At 44.7% G+C, this 17518-nt stretch overlaps 1 protein-coding gene across 2 annotated transcripts in view; it reads right to left on the bottom strand.

Moving 5' to 3' along the window:
• Nucleotides 1-17518, bottom strand: part of CNBD2 (cyclic nucleotide binding domain containing 2) — a 72938-nt gene that overhangs the window by 31367 nt on the left and 24053 nt on the right. For both annotated transcript variants that reach the window (XM_022592528.3, XM_089896832.1), the window contains 5 exons: nt 17251-17414; nt 13505-13661; nt 12844-12995; nt 10806-10944; nt 1436-1550 (listed from right to left, as the gene is read on the bottom strand). In XM_022592528.3, the coding sequence (XP_022448236.1) occupies nt 1436-1550; nt 10806-10944; nt 12844-12995; nt 13505-13661; nt 17251-17414 (727 nt within the window). The remainder of the gene's footprint in view (nt 1-1435; nt 1551-10805; nt 10945-12843; nt 12996-13504; nt 13662-17250; nt 17415-17518) is intronic.

Here is a 17518-nt window from a genome sequence, read left to right as displayed (position 1 = left end):
AAATATTGAGCAAAAACAAACAAACAAACAAAAACCCTGTTAACCTTGAATTCTATACCCAACAAAAAATTTCTTTTAAAAATTAAGACAAAATCATTTTTAGACATAGAAAAGCTGAAAGAAATGTTAAAGGAAATACTTTGGGCAGAAGGAAATTGTACAATGGAAATCTGGACCTATACAAAGGCATGAAGAACATCAGGAATGATACCACATAGGTAAATATAAAATACTTTTGTTCTTATTATTTAAATATATTTAAAAGATAATTGTTTAAAGCAAAAGTGACAACTGTGTATTGTAAGGTTTTTAACATATGTGAAGGTAGAATATTTGACAATAGCGCAAAATCTGAGAAGGGAGAAATGGAAGTATATTGTCGTAAGGTTCTGATCCTGTATGTGAAGTGGCATAATATCATGTGAAGGTAGCCTGTGATAAGTTAAAGGTATGTTCAACAAACTATAAAGCAACCACTAAAATAAAAGGACAAAGAGTTAGAGCTAATAAGCCAACAGAGAAAAGGAAATGGCATCATACAAAATAGTCCAAAAGAAGGCAGGTAAGAAAAAGAATATATTTAATACCACTGAACTGTGTGCTTAAAAATGGTTAAGATAGTAAATTTTACATTATGTGTATTTTGCCACAGTAAAAAAAAAAAAAAAATGGGGGGGGAAAATGTGTGGGATGAGGCTTTTTCTCTGGTGGATTAGCAATGGAAAAGAGAGAAAAAAAGAATTGACATGAGAAGAGAGCTGAAATTTGCTGAGCACCTCCCAGGCCCTGTGCACACATGATCTGATTCAGCGCTCCTAGTAACCTGCGTGATGATGAGAGTGAACATCTACTATATACTAATGCATCTAGGTAATGTTCTAAGAGCATTATATATTCATTTGCTTAATTTTATAACAAGCCTATGAGGCAGGGACCATGAGTCATATTTTACACACTCTGAGGGCATCGGTGTGCAGGGACATGGAATCACTTGTCCAGTATCCACACAGCTAGTAAGAGAAGGACCCTGAATTCAATCATAGCTTGGCCCTGGGCCTATGCTCTTAACCACGACACCAGCGACAGACCCCAAGGCACCAGGCCCAGAGGCTTGAGTACTCACCCAAATCACCCTGCTAATCAGTGGTATTCAAACCTGGCTCTGTCTAGCTCCAAGCTCTCTTTTTTCCACCCCTCTCCCTGTGAGAACCTGAAGCAAAGGGGAAAGGCTGAAATTGGCTGCAGGGGTGGGCAGGAGCCTCACCTCGGAGGGCCATGTGGACCAGGTTTCCACAGCTGGTAGAAGAAGGATGTCTATCCTGCCAGGCCTTTCCAGCTCTAGATTTCTAAGATTTTGTGGACCAGGCACTGAGAACCCACAGGATCAGGCGCCCCCTGCCGTGCTGCGGGCTGCCGGATGTGGATGTCGGCTTACCCTTGAGGTGGGTGTTTGGAGGTCTGTCGTCTATCAGCTGTAGGTGCTGCCAGATCCACTTGTGGTAGAAGGGTGAGGTCGCCAGGTCTATCAACTGCAGCACTTCACAGCTGCCCTGGACAGTCAAGAGACACGAGCAGAAGGGTCAACCCCAGCTCCAGGTAGGCTGGGCTTTGAAGATAAGCTCTCTTTTGTTTTACTTGCTTAATGCAAGTGGTTTCAGGTGCTTTTTAAAAATGAAAATGTTATCTACTCATCATAAAAAATTCAAATACCTAAGGAGGCCTGAGAACTAAAAAAACAAAAAATCACCATTGAGGATGTTATTGGGACAATTGGTGAAACTGACTATGGACTATAGATTATATATTATATCAATGTTAAATTCCTAGATTTCAAAAATTATTCTGTGGTTAATTTCTGATCTTAGAAAATAATCACTTAAGTATATAGGGGTAAATGAATATGATGAATGATACTTAACTCTCAAATGATTCAGGCAGGAAAAATATATACATATATATAGAAGCAAATGTGGCAAAATGTTAGTAATTGTTGAAGCCAGGTTAGGGTTATACATGAATTCTTTGTACTGTTCTTGCAAATTTTCCGTAAATTTAAAATCATTCCAAAACTAAAAGTTTAAAAAATATTCAAATCAAACAAAGAAGAACATAGAGAAAGTTAAAACTATGTTAATCCTAACACCCAGAAATAACAAAGGTAACACTTTGGTGAATGTTATTTCAAACTCTTCTCCCTAAGCATATAAGATGTATAAATACAATTTTTCATAAATAAGTCATTTTATGTAAAACAGACTCTTGTAACCTTTTTAAAAGCTCAATAATATATCAAGGACATCTTTTTATGCCAAGGAATATGGTTCTATGCTATTGTTTTTAATGATTGCATATTATTCTATGTACGCCATAATTTACATAAAATTAAAAATAAATATTCAGTTAAGCAAAAGAAGTCAGACACAAGGAGCACATACGATACGATTCCATTTACACAAAGTTAAAGAATAGGCAAAAGTAATCTGTGGTGACAGAAGTCAGAAGAGTGGTTACCTGTGGGGGGGGCATTTTGTCTAGGAAAGGACATAAGGGAGCCTCTGAGGTACTGAAAATGTTCTCGATCTTGATTTGGGTGATGCTTACACAGGGGTATACATATGTAAAAATTCATCAAGCTGTAAAAGTTTAGATTTGAGGTCCTTATTGCATATATGTTACACCTCAAGAAAACAGTTTTGAAGATTAATATTTAGTTGTTTCTAATTTGCCAGTATTATATATAACTCTGATTTCGTTCAGGACAACAAAATCTCCAGTTTAAAAAAACTCACCACCTTCCCAAACTCTCCTACAGTGGGGTTGGCAGTGACTCAATTCTGGCTAATGAGATATAAGTGGAAGACTGATGGATAAATCTCCAAGGAAAGCTATGGTTATCCTTCCCACTACCTTCTGCCTGAAACTCAGATGTGATGGCTGGAGGTGGAACAGCCATACTGTCGCCATTAGGATGAAAGCCATAAACTGTGGACGATGAAGGGAGAAGCTAGAAGGGGTCTGGGTTCTTGATGACTTCCTAGGACAGCTGTTCTAGCACTAGATTGCTTAATTCTAGACTATTAATACTGTGACCTGCAGTGGACAGCAACTTTTAACTGATAACCTTGTACTTACATCTTAATGCCCGTAGTGGTCATTAAGGCAAGTACTTGAGTTCTCCTTCCAGGCACATGGCAGGATTATACTTTTCTACCCTTTGAATTAGGCATGGCCTTCTTACCACTCTGGCCAATTTCCTTAGCAAAGTGACTTGTGATAATCCTGGGTAGAAACTTTAAAAGCCAGGGAATTCCCTGGTGGTCCAGTGGTTAGGACTTCATGCTCTCACTGCGGGGGCCCCGGGTTCGATCCCTGGTTGGGGAACTAAGATCCTGCAAGCCGCTCAGCTAGGCCTAAATAAATAAATAAATAAAAGCCATCACTTGACTCTCAATATTACCTTCTCCTGTTCTATTGATCATTGAATCATGGGTCAAGAAGGGCCCATGTCTCCATGTGACCTGGGTCCCTGAGTGACCATGAGGAGTAAGGCTTCCTGCTGACCTGCTATGATCAGGTAGTGGGAGGAAGGAATATACTTTGTCAATCCACTGAGATCTGAGGATTTTAAAAATAATTGTGGCTTAATCCAGTTTATCCTAATATAATACCTATGCTTGACTATCTCCTTGGGATTCATTCCTAAAGGTATTATGCATGTTTTAAATTTTGATACATATTTCCAAACAGCCCTCCAGAAATGTTAGATAAGTTGTTTTTTTTTAATAAATTTACTTATTTTATTTATTTATTTTTTGGTGCATTGGGTCTTCATTGCTACATGTGGGCTTTCTCTAGTTGTGGTGAGCAGGGGCTACTCTTCGCTGTGGTGTGCGGGCTTCTCATTGCGGTGGCTTCTCTTGTTGCAGAGCATGGGCTCTAGGCACGCGGGCTTCAGTAGTTGCAGCACGTGGGCTCAGTAGTTGTGGTGCACGGGCTTAGTTGCTCCGTGGCATGTGGAATCTTCCTGGACCAGGGCTCGAACCTGTGTCCCCTGCATTAGGCAGGCGGATTCTTAACCACTGAGCCACCAGGGAAGCCCCTGGAAATGTTAGATAAGTTTACACTCTGTCCAACAGTGCATAACAGAACCTGTTGTAATACATCCTTGTAGTACATTGACAACTGGGTTTTCACAACCCTTTTAATATTTTCTAATCTGAGAGGCAAGAAATATACGTCATTTTTCTTATGCATTTCATACTTTATAAAATCTTAATCTTTTTAAGTAGGAATTCTAAAAGACACATTATAAAGGGTTAAGGTTCAAGATAGATTACTGCTGAACAGGAAGGAGAAGAAGAGATAAAACATTTAATAAGCCCTTATTATATTCCAGGCATTGTGCTAGGAGCTTTTTTCAACATTCATTCAACAAACATTTATCCACCAGGAACTGCAGGTACTGGAGAAACACACATGAGCAGTTCTCTCTGGAAAGACTCTCAAGTGTCTTTAATCGCATCTGTATCTGTGGAAAAAACAATTTCACCATGTGGTCCCAAGTGATAAACTGTTCAAAATGAGTTGATTATGGGCATTAATTATGTTTGCAATGCTAGCAGAAATCATGTTCTCCAACTTTGCCGTGACCCCAAGGACGCACAGCCACCCGATGCTGATTTCTCCCTCTAGTGGCAATATCAGTAAACTACAGGAGTCGGGACAACTGTTTTTAGCAGATGAACATTTAAGCAGCTGGTCAGGCGGGAAATTAAAATGAGAAAAAAAGAGCAGTCCCTTTAGAGGTGGCAGGTGAACTTCAACTCCAGCCAGAGGAGCCACACCAGAACATAGCCTGATCTTCTGAATATTCAAAAGAAGCCAGAAATCAGAACTTTTATATAGAATCTTCGCATTAACAATTAAATCAGGTTTTAGCAAAACACTACAAGGGATAAACCAACTCATCTGCTAGGCAAGAGGCTCTCTACCTGCTGTCACTTTGTGACATCTGTATTATTTTTCTCAGAATGAAGTTCAAGCATTAGAAATCACCTGTGATGCTTATTCAGATGCAGATTTCCAGAGTTAATGAAGCAGAATTTCTGGGGTGAGGCAGGACTCTGCCATGCTTACCAAAATTTGAAAACTCTTCCCTTAGATCAGGGGTCCTCCAGCTTTAGTGCACATCAGAACCACCCAGAAGCAGATGTCAGTGTTGTCAGAACACAGATTACTGAGCCCCTTCTCCCAGAGTTTTGGGTTTAATAGCTCTTGGGTGGGCCCGAGAATTTGCATTTCTAATGAGTTCCCAGGTGTCGCTGCTGGTCCAGTGACAACACTTTGAGAACCACTGGGTCAGAGGGTGACTGAGGTGAGTGAGCATGTGCTGAGCTAATCTCATCCTCACAGACTTTATGAAGTAAGCACACAGTCCCATTTTACAGATAAAGAAATGAAGGCTAAACCAGATTAAGAACATTCTGCTGGTCAGGATGTAACCATCATACTGAGTAAAGAAAGTCTTGAATTTATATCCCTTACTGCTCATCTCCCCCATCTTTTCTGGTTATACAGTATCAAAAGAGCTTAGAGTTAAATTTGCAGACACATGGCATTCTTGGCTTTGGAGGCAATCACCCCAATATTTTAGGAAAGAGGAAGCAGATATCAGGGGGAGAAAGAATGGCCAATTATTCAGGTTGGCCTTCAGGGCTCTCCACCACCAGTTTCTCTTCTAGGCTTTCTCCCACCTCTCCTCACATGACCATCAGGATTCTCCAAACTTATCAAACTCTTCCCCCCTCCACTGGCAAGGGCCTCATCCTCATCCTCGCCCTCCTCTGGGTCAGATCCTGTGCATCCAATCCCCTTTTAGTGTTAGTGTGTAGAGGCTGGAAACCAAACACTACATTTCCCAAGGTACCTTGAAGCTAAGGCTCTGGATGTGATTTGGGTTCCACCAATCCAGTACACCTGGGCAAGGCTTGGTTTTGGAACTGGGGGACATCCACTTTGCTAGTGGAGACGGTGGCTTCCTGAACTTGGCAGAAGCAGCAGCACCAGTGACAGTCCAGTTCTGAACTCTGATTTGGAGTCGTTTGGGAGTCATTTTCAGTCGAGCCTGTTTCTTCAGGTCTCCCCTCACCAGTAAATCTGTTAGCCATTTAACATCCCGCAGTAAATCCCTTCCTGCTTGCATTAGCTAGACTTGACTGTTCTCTGGGACTGAACCCAAAAATCACAACACAAACACATCCCTGGTGATGCTGAAACAACCGGCTCTTGGGTAAAATGTATGCACATCTATACATTTTACTGTTATGAACGGTATGTTACACACAATTTATAAATAATAATAAAATATACCACAGTCTTATTGGAAATTCCATATAGCCAATCGATTCTCACAGAATGCTTTTATTGACTTTGGCTGAACTCATATCAGTGGCTAGTCTATAGTCACAGTTCAACCATAATTTGACAAATGAATTTGCATCCCAATCTATAAATTTAATATTATTAAGTCTGACTTGTACTCTACTGGTAAACTATTTCTCACCCTCTTATAAATTATATTCATTAAATTAAAACCTCTTTTAGCTTTAACACTATGTCTATCAGAACTTCACCTGTTCATCAATTATACAACTTCTATGATGAATCTATGATGAGTCATTTTTAAATACTGGAAAACATTTCCTTAATTTTCTGCTCTTTACAATGTAATGGCTACAGACCCAGTCCACTCTGAAATTTAATCTGCATTATAAACATTTTCTCTATAGCTTTCTTAAGACAATCAGCAAAGCCATAAATCAAGACCTGACTTAGAGCGTCTGCCTATTTCCACTGTGTGTGTACATATTCCCACCATGGTCGATTTTCAGCTACCAATGGGAAGTCACTGCACGTGGAACTGAGAAGAGATGTGCACAATGGTAGAGATTTCCACCATATGGATACGATGGGCAAAAGTAACTTCAAGAGCATAGATAATAGTAAAATGCAATAAATCCAGGAAATGATAAGTTTTTCAGTAGTTATTACCCTTGTTTTCAATAGTTAATTGTAGGTTTATATAATTTAATTTTTAATAATTATCATGTGTACTGACTTGCAAAATTCCTGAGAACTTAACAATCAGCTCTCTCAGGCCAGGAAGAGCCAGCTCCAGCACACAACCAATCTTGCCCCCTACTTTTGTCTAAGGGCCCAATACTTCAATGCTCATCTCCCACCTCACGTCCTCCAGGAAGCCCTCTTTGGAGCCTTCAGCCTTTCGAGAGTTCCCCATCCTGAATTCTTGTAATTCACAGAGTTTGTACTAATCACTTGGTAGTCGGCATTGACAACTTTGTCTACACTCAGAATCTAGTAGAGAAGATATATAAGGAGAGAGAACCAATATTTTCTTTTTTTTTTAATATATAAATTTATTTTATTTTTGGCTGCGTTGGGTCTTCGTTGCTGCGCATGGGCTTTCCTCTAGTTGCGGCAAGCGGGGACTACTCTTTGTTGCGGTGCATGGGCTTCTCATTGCGGTGGCTTCTCCTGTTGCAGAGCACAGGCTCTAGGCGCGCGGGCTTCAGTAGTTGTGGCACTCGGGCTCAGTAATTGTGGCTCGCGGGCTCTAGAGCACAGGCTCAGTAGTTGTGGTGCACGGGCTAACTGCTCCGTGGCATGTGGGATCTTCCCGGACCAGGGCTCGAACCGTGTCCCCTGCATTGGCAGGCAGATTCTTAACCACTGTGCCACCAGGGAAGCCCCAGAAAACCAATCTTTTCCACCTTTGTATCCCTCCAGAGCCTAGGCCACTGTGCCATGATCTTGGCAAAAACCTGGCAAATGTCTGTGGTGGCTTAACATGTAGGCAACAGGTATACAGGAGATATTAAATATGGGAGTCTTGGGGCAGAATTCTGGCTCTGCCACTTACTAGCTACGTGGCCTTTCTTAAGGCATCTTAGCTTCAACTTCTTCATCTGCAAACTTGGAATAATAATATCTTCCTGGTAGAGCTACAGTGAAGATTTATGATAGAATGGTACTAGGTACACAGTTATTCATCAAAGCACTGTTTGAAATAGCAAACGTTGAGATAACCTAAATATCCATCAATTAGGGAGCCGGTTAAAGTACAACCATACATATGGAATCTAAAAAAACAGTACTGATGAACCTAGTGGCAGGGCAGGAATAAATACGCAGACGTAGAGAATGGTCTTGAGGACACTGAGGGGGAAGGGGAAGCGGGGACAAAATGAGAGCGTAGCAGTGACATATATACACTGCCAGACTTAAAATGGATGGCTAGTGGGAAGCTGCTTCATAGCACAGGGAGATCAGCTCGATGCTTTGTGATGACCTAGAGGGGTGGGATAGGGAGGGTGGGAGGGAGACACAAGAGGGAGGGGATATGGGGATATATGTATACATGCAGCTGATTTATTTTGCTGTACAGCAGAAACTAACACAACATTGTAAAGCAATTATACGCCAATAAATATATAAAAAAATAAAGCACAACCATACAGTAAAATACTCATGAGTGGTAAAAGAGAATGAATGAGTTCCTTATGTACTGATATGGAACAACCTACAGAAATACTCTTAAATGAAACAACAAAGTGCAGAACAGTCTGTATAGGATAACACCACTTATGAAAAAGAAGGAAAAAACATATACACACGCATTTGCCTGTATAGAGGGAGAACATGTGGAGGACAGAGACATAGAAACTGGTGCTGGTGGTGGTCCCTGGGGAGGGATACTCTGGGAGAGAGAGAGGGGAGGGAGACATCACTCTTGTGAACGTTTTGAATTTTGAACCACGTGAAGTACTACCTATTCCAAAATAAACAAAAAAAGATTAATGATGTTAGTAGCACTCCTAGCACAGGAGCAAAGAGCCTCAAAAAAATAGTGACTCTTGGTGATGATGATGAACTACTTAGGATGTGAGCAGGGTCAACAACTGATGGAAAGGTCAACTCAAATCCCAAGTCCCAGCTTCTGGGAAGAAGAGTTTTGGGGTCAGACAGACCTGGGTCGAACCCTGCCTCTGCCCCTCATCAACTGCGTGACCTTGAACAAGCCACCTAACCTTCCTTTCCACCTCTGTAAAATGGGAATAATGACAATATCAGCCTCCTTAACTTTTCTTTTCATTATCAACCTACAGAGCAGGGGGCAAAGGACATAAAGCAATTCACAAAACACAAAATTCAGATAGTAAACAAACATGATTAATCTCACTAGTAATCAGAAAAAAACATAAGTTAAATCCTCAGTGAGGCAGTAATTGCCACATATTAAATTTTAAAACTTTTGAAAGAATGACGGCTGAGGTTGGTGGCACTCGCAAAGTTGTGTGATGCTGGGAGCTAGAGAAAGTGGATCCCTCCTTGTGAAAAGCAGTTTGTTCCAAGAGTCATAAAAATGGTGATGCTAAGCAATTTCAATTTTGGAAATCTATTCTGTGGTAATGAGTTCATTTGTCCCTCTTCCTGGAAAGTTGTATAATGTGGTCGTATTACTTTTACAATTTAGAGATTATAATTATAAAACGTGATCTGGAAATTTCCCTGGTGGCGCAGTGGTTAAGAATCCGCCTGCCAATGCAGGGGACACGGGTTCGAGCCCTGGCCTGGGAAGATCCCACATGCCACGGAGTAACTAAGCCCGTGCGCCACAACTACTGAGCCTGCGCTCTAGAGCCTGCGAGCCACAACTACTGACCCCGAGTGCCACAGCTACTGAAGCCCGCGCGCCTAGAGCCCGTGCTCCACAACAAGAGAAGCCACCGCAATGAGAAGCCCGCGCACCGCAACAAAGAGTTGCCCCCACTTGCTGCAAGTAGAGAAAGCCCGTGCGCAGCAACGAAGACCCAATGCAGCCAAAAAGAAATAATAAATAAATAAATAAGTGACTTGGCATCATTAAAATTCAAGAGCCAAATGCATAATTTAAATATGTACCTGTTTGTAAATAAACATGTATATGAGCTGAAGAAGGGGGTACCCTCCCCACACCTGCCCTCTTTGTAATATAACAGCTATATCTTAACGTTCACAGCAACCCTCTGAGGGAGGGAGGCCAAAGTGTGTCCTTTGTCTTTTTTTTTTTTTAACACCTTTATTGGAGTATAATTGCTTTACAATGGTGTGTTCGTTTCTGCTGTATAACAAAGTGGATCAGCTATATGCATACTATAACCCCATATCCCCTCCCTCTTGCATCTCCCTCCCTCCCACCCTCCCTATCCCACCCCTCTAGGTGGTCACAAAGCACTGCTGATCTCCCTGTGCTATGCAGCTGCTTCCCACTAGCTCTCTACTTTACGTTTGGTAGTGTATATATGTCCATGCCACTCTCTCACTTCGTCCCAGCTTACTCTTCCCCCTCCCTGTGTCTTCAAGTCCATTCTCTACATCTGCCTCTTTATTCCTGTCCTGTCCCTAGGTTCATCTTTTTTTTTTTAGATTCCATATATATGTGTTAGCATACGGTATTTATTTTTCTCTTTCTGACTTCACTCTGTATGACAGTCTCTAGGTCCATCCACCTCACCACAAACAACTCAGTTTTGTTTCTCTTTATGGCTGAGTAATATTCCACTGTATATATGTGCCACATCTTTATCCATTCACCTGTCAATGGACACTCCTTTGCCTTTTTAAGTAGGATGTGGGCGCTCAGAAAAAGACGTGTTGAAGGCCAGGGCTCTGCCGGTCACCTGACTACAGGACATTAGATTAGGCACGCTCTTCCCAGCTTCACCACCCAACCCCAGACCTCTTACCTTACACACAAACACAATGGAGGACGATTCTACAAAGTCCTTTGAGATCAGCTGCCCGTATGAGAACTTCTCTATCTTCCCCAGGATTACGAGCTTCCAGAGCTTCTCATCGGACCAGGAGTGAAACAGATCCATCCTCCTGAGGGGAAAAGCCTGTTAGACTTCATCGCCCTCCGTCACCAAGGGGGCTCAGCACTTAGCAATTTCCAGAAAAGGAATATGTTCTCCTGCTCTTGCAAAGGCCTGAGGTGGAAGATTTCACGCCCACCCTGCTCACTAGCCTAGCCTGCAGCCGATCTCCTGTCACTTGTCCTTTGCTCCCCTGCCCTCTTCTCAAGGCCCTGCCCTTCAGCTGCTCCCCGCACTGCGCCTCAGACGCACCCTGGGTGATTGGAGCTCTGCTTCTTTCACTTCCGCTCCTCCCTCCAGGAGCTTCTCCTGGCTGAATCCCCCACCAACCTTGTTACCACTGAGCTACTCCCATTCCAAGGAGCACCCAAGAGTTCCTCACTTCAGCTCACTGGCTATCCTGTCCCCCAGCCCAGCAGTCCAGGCCCTACCTTTGGTTTGGGCAGCTCATTCCAACCCCTGTCTCCTCCAGCCTATTGGCTTCAAATCCTCAGCCCTGGGCCTGGGAATGGGGGAAGTCTGGACTTTCCTCTTTTGGCCTGTTTGTGCCCTGTGGTGAAAGGCCCACCCGGCAGTGACCACCCCTTCCGCGATCTTGAACCTCATACACCGCTGATCATGGGCTTCCCTTCCCTCGCAGGTGGCCCCGCAGGGCTGCCAACAAAAATCATCTTAGATCTTCTCAGCTCCAACAGATTATGAGCTCTGACCTCGGGTGATTCAGGCCTCAACCTAGGCAAGGGAGCACCGAGTTCTGTCCAGGGCATCAAAGGGGAACAGGGTCAGTGCCATGCCCAAGGAGGAGAAGGGTCTGGAAACACAGGAGGAAAGCAGGCCCACCACAGAAGGAGCACCTCCTGGGCCAAGACTGAGCCACGCACTTCCCACAATCACCTCATTTGATTCTTACAATGACCTCGGGAGAGAGGAATTGTTATCCCCATTTTACCGTGCAGGAGACTAAAGCCCAGAGAAGTGAAGTGACCTATCTAGGGTCCCATGGTGGATAAGCCTAAGAGCTGGGATTAGAACACGGTCCTATTTTTCTCCCACTGTATAAAAAAATGAACTGCCCCTCCCTTCAGAACCGAGTCCCTCCCTTTTCGGGCTGCAGCCCCTTCATGCAGATGGCTTTCTCTCAGTTCCAGCCCACCCCTCTGCTCAACACGCTTCTCTATGGCCCTGCAACCCTACAACCTGTATTCTCAGTGCCAGTGCAGATGCTCCATTTGATTTTCACTCTTTTCCTCAAGGCAAGTAACTAAAGATAATTAAATGAGCACCTGCATGTGCCTGGCACTGTGATAACACAGGGATGATGATGGTGAAAAAGGCAGGTCTGCCCTTGCCACTGTGCTACTTACTGTCTGATGGCACAAATAAACTGTAATGAAAGTATTATATGTTCAAGAATTACAGTTTGGATGGGGCTTTACGGAAACATAGGGTAGAAGCACTGAGGGGGCACCCTCTCTATTCTGGAGTGAGGGTAGGTGGGCTTGGTTAGTGAGGCAGGGTGGTGAAGCCCAGAGACTCTGAGTCAGGCATTCTGGATACATCACCATCCTGAGCCTTGCTTCCCTCATTGTAAACTGGGGAGAAAAAGAGAAAGAACATCATGGGTTGAATGTGAGATTAGATATAACGGGTGGTACAAAGGGCTGAGCATCCTGCCTGGCCCAGCAAGTGCTCAATGCATGTTAGCTATCCTGTTGTTACTATCCCATAAGAAAGGGATGTTTGAACTGTGACCTAAAGGTATGTTAGGAGTTCGCTAGATGGAGAAGTTGGGTGGGAGGTGGGTACCAAAGAGCATTCCAAGCAGAGAGAACAGCACCTAGTGTTCCCCACTGGGTCTAGGACAAAGGCACCTAATAGACACACAGGGGGAAGATGCTGGTGGAGTTACCTAAAAAATTCAAACCGATGCTGAGCATCCTTTTTAACTTCTTGGTCCAGTTTATTAGCAAGGAAATCCTCTCTGTCAACAACCAAGAACTCTGTTTCTTCCATACAGACCACGGTGGCCCTCCTCACTGAAGAAGTTAGAAAGCCCATTTCCTGTTGGGTAGACAGGGGCAAAGACAAGTGAGAGGTCACCCCTGGCGTTCTGCCCGCAGCCCTGACCACCTCTTCCCTGCTTCCATCTCCCCTGAGAAATCTCTCCTCCCCAGACTGCAGGTTCCCTGGACCGTCCTGTGCCCCTGCTCACTCCCTGCTTCTATGGGCCCACGCCCCTCCCTCTTAATATGCTGCCTGTGGAAAAAGAGGCAACTGGCTTGACCAGGGCAGAGAAAGGAAGCTGGAGAGGCCTTGCTGAGGAGTCACTGCACCTCTAGGGGGTTATAGAGGGAACATACTCCTTAAACATCACAGACGAAGTGGTGGGACTTGGACATCACTGGCTCCAACTCGATCAGCATTTGACAGGTAAGGGCTCTGTGACCCACAACAGCGCAGTGACTGCACAGAGCGAAAGGCAGGACTGGGCCTGGCCTAGAGGCTGTAGCAGGAGTCCTGTCACACCCCGAACCCCACCCCAGGAACGCAGACCCGTCCCCCGTGCTTACCCCAAAACAGCTGCCCTTTTGCAGCAACGTCGGGTGGGGGTCCAGGAAGGCACTGCTGCCATCTTCGTCCTCGGTCACGGCCACCGTGCCCAGGTAGATAAAATAAAAGCTGTTGGCCCTCTGGCCCTTCCTGACGATCACACGCCTGCGACCAAACCTGGGAAAAGACCATGGCCAGTTGACCTGGTAGCAACACAGGGTCTGGTCCCTAGGGGGAGGAGATCTGGACGGGCCGTGCTCTCTGCTCTGGAGTATGAAAGCACAGACTGGGACTAGAAGGGACCTCAGAACAGCCCAGCCCCATCCCCACCAAGCTTGACCCCTTCACTAACATTTGTCCAGCCGCCCACCTCCATTAGAGGAAGCTGCCGCAGAGCAGAGCCTTTGTCAGTCTGCTTAGGCAATGAGCAGTTGTTGAATAAATGAATGAACAAATGCTGGAAGCAATGGATGAGTAGCTAAATGATTATGAGCACTGGCTTTAGAGTGAGACCAGGATCCAAATCCTGGTTTTGCCCTTAGCTGTGGGACACTAGGCAACTCATATCCCCTCTCTGAGCCCCAGTTACTCTTGTCTGTAAAATGCAGATGAGCATACGTAGAAAGAGATGGATAAATGATCTTATTATGATCCCTAATAGCTCACTATCCAGCTGGGACCCTTTAGGGCAGAGGTACCCAGGTTCAGAGCAAACTAACAGTTCTTAAGCTCAGAGGAGGATAGTTTCTGTATTTCAAATGCAAGTTCAAATCAGATCTCACTTCTTTTAGTATTTATTCACTTCATTCATTCAATAAGTTAGACAAATACCAATGGTGTCTAACAGATGTAGTGATAAAAAATACAAATTTTGTTCTCAAAATTATGGTCAAATACAAGAAGTAAATAAGGTTTAAAAATGCTTTAAAAGAGGTAAGGCACAGGCTAATTCAGAAGCAGAGAGAAAGGGCACTTAACCCAGTTTAGGAAGGCCAGAGAAGGCTCTAGGATGGTGGCTAGAGTCATCCAGGTGGCCAGAGAGATGGAAGAGTGTCGTAGGCAGAGGGACCACCATGTCCAAAAGCACAGAGATGGCTGGAGGCCTGGCATATTCAAAGAAAGAACAGTAAGCTCCATCAGACAGGACAATGTACAAACCAGAGGCTTTATCAACAGAGGAAAGAGGCCACAGCCCAGGTGACAATGACTAGATGGGAGAAGGCAAGCATATTCAGCCAGGAAGTAACACTTCGGGGACAAGAGAGCACAGGCCAGCCTTCATTCCAGGGTAGACCCTCAGAGACCATAACCTACATTTTGGGAGTGAAGAGATATCTCATACAGCAGATATCTGTTGTTTTCTCTGCCAAGCACCTGGTCACTTTTTCCACCAACTGCACCCTGATTTTACTTGGGGGAAACACCTTTTCTTGACTCTTAGACAATTAGAACATCACTAACCCACTGGTGATTCAAATGAGATCACCCTGGCTCAGAAAGAACTAATCCCAAGGCTCTGACTTGACTGGGAAGAGGTATTTTCTCCTTCCCAATGGACTGAACCTGGAAAGCTAGAAGTTTGGAGCTGTGGCTGTAGCAGCCAGCTTGCCACCATGAAGGGAGAGTCTCAGACAGAGACTCTCCTTTGCATTTGCATCTGCATAAGCTGCTTATGCAAATGAAGTGCCAAGAGATGGAGAGAGACAGACACAAACGTGGGTCCTGGTGACACTGAGCCCCTGAATCCAGCTGAGCCTGAAGCTGGAGAACTATCCCAGGACTTTCAGATACATGAGCCACCAATGAATTCCCTTAGGCTGGGTTTTCTGTCGCTTGCGAGTGGAAGAATTCTATCTAATCTGCTAATTCCCAGTCCCAGAAATAGTAATCAGCAACTAGCGGAGGGCTTTAACAATTACCACCTCCTGATGTTCACAAAAAGCCTGTAAAATTCATACTATTATCTTTATATCACTCATGGGGATACTAGGCTCAGAAAGGTTAAGTGGCTTGCCTGAGGTCACACAGCAGATGGGGCATTAAATTCCAGAGCTTCTAAGCCTGTGACTCTTTTTCTTTCTGTGACGCCATTCTGCCTGCTATAGAATCTTACTTTAAGAGAGCAGTGGGGGCTTCCCTGGTGACGCGGTGGTTGAGAGTCCGCCTGCCGATGCAGGGGACACGGGTTCGTGCCCCGGTCCGGGAAGATCCCACATGCCGTGGAGCGGCAGGGCCCGTGAGCCGTGGCCACTGAGCCTGCGCGTCCGGAGCCTGTGCTCCGCAACGGGAGAGGCCACAAAAAAAAAGCAGACAGCAGTGACTCCCTCTCTTCTTTACTGGGCTAGAACAAAGCAGATGGTTCCCTCTGCCTGGAATGTCCCGTCTACACCTCCACTTGTCAAATCTACCTGTTCAAATGCCACCTCTTCTGTGAAACTCCCTTGGCCAAGCTAGCTGGAAGGTTACCTCCTCCTGGCTTATTACTTGTGAAACAGACCCTGCGTGGGTCATAAAGAGTCGTCTGCAATCCGTAGTTAGTTGTGGTTATGTCTTAGACTGTGACCGCTATGAAGGAAGATAGGGCACAAACCTATAGTGACCTTACATCTTAGATTTCAAGACAGGTCTTACCTCAAATATTCTGCTAGGCTGCCCCCCTGAGGCCACTGAAATGTCCTGGAAATAACTATTTTCACATGTACCTCTTGGGCTTCTCTACTACAAGGGATTTACAAGGTCCCTTTCTGTGTGTGTCATGGACCAGTTGACAATCTGGTGAAGGTTTCACAGAACAATGTTTTAAATGTATAAACTAATATACATTAGAATTACAGTTAAGAAAAAACCAAGTTTGTGATATAGCAATATATGTGCCTCTTTATTAAGGCACTGAAAAACAAGAGCCAGCAGCAGATCTAATAACTACCATCATTTCAAAGATGTGATAAATATAAATTATCTTTTGAGAAATCTGCAGCAACTTGAATATGTTATAATACCTGTATTTTTTTATTTATAAAAAAATTATACAGGGACTTCCCAGGTGGTCCAGTGGTTAAGAATCCACCTCCCAATGCAGGGGATGCGGGTTCGATCCCTGGTCAGGGAACTAAGATCCCACATGCCACAGGGCAACTAAACCCGCATGCCACAACTAGAGGGAAGCCTGCACGCTGCAACGAAAGACCCTGCATGCCACAACTAAGACCTGACACAGCCAAATAAATAAATAGTATGCAGTGGTTTGTTACCTACATTCATGACTGAAGGAAACTATAAATTTCAGAGGTTAACGAAAATACAGATATAATATTTTTTCTCATCCAAGTTCACAGACTCTTGCCCTAGTTGTTCCTACCTGGATGTAGTACCTCATCTGTGATCCCTTCTGGCTTTTAGGGCCTGGATTTGAGTCTCGGCTCTGCTACTTATTTTCTGGGTGAACTAGGATGACTTATTCCCCCCCCGAGCCTCAGTTTCCTCATCTGAAAAATGAGGGAATTAGACTAGATCCTTTCTGAGGTTCCAACCAGGTCCTCTCCAGACTCAGTGACTCCTTAATTCTGGGTAGATTCTCAATGAATGGCTGAGACACAGTGGGCTGCAGTCATAATGGTGAGCACCAAGGTGAAGTGACAGAAGGTTTCGCACGGCTGACACCCCGCAGAGGGGCTGGTAGACCCGCCGTGGCCTTTGCAGCCGGGCCCTTCTTGCCCTGCCCAGCCCAGCCCCAGCCCAGGGGCCAAGGGATGTGCCCCTCACTGACCGTTCAAAGCGCATGACCTTGGCCAGGAGCATCTGCAGGGGCTCCGAGTAGTTCCGGTAACTATCCAGAACCTGCAGGAGGTTACAGAGGGACTGGATCTCGCGCTCTGCCCTCCAAGCGGGCTTCTTCTGCGTGATCTGAATGGCCCTTGGAGGGAAGTGACCCTGGAAAGAGAGAGCCAAAGTGACACAGAGGGCCCAGCAGTTTCCCCCAGGGGCTAGCAGGCAACTCCCCACACTCCTGCTTTCACACTTTCCCACTCCCCATA

This window comes from Delphinapterus leucas, chromosome 15 (assembly GCF_059928025.1).
Source record: "Delphinapterus leucas isolate spDelLeu-1000000601 "Yukka" chromosome 15, BTC_Dleu_Yukka2, whole genome shotgun sequence".
NCBI lineage: Eukaryota > Metazoa > Chordata > Mammalia > Artiodactyla > Monodontidae > Delphinapterus > Delphinapterus leucas.
This window is presented reverse-complemented; position numbering and strand designations above follow the sequence as displayed.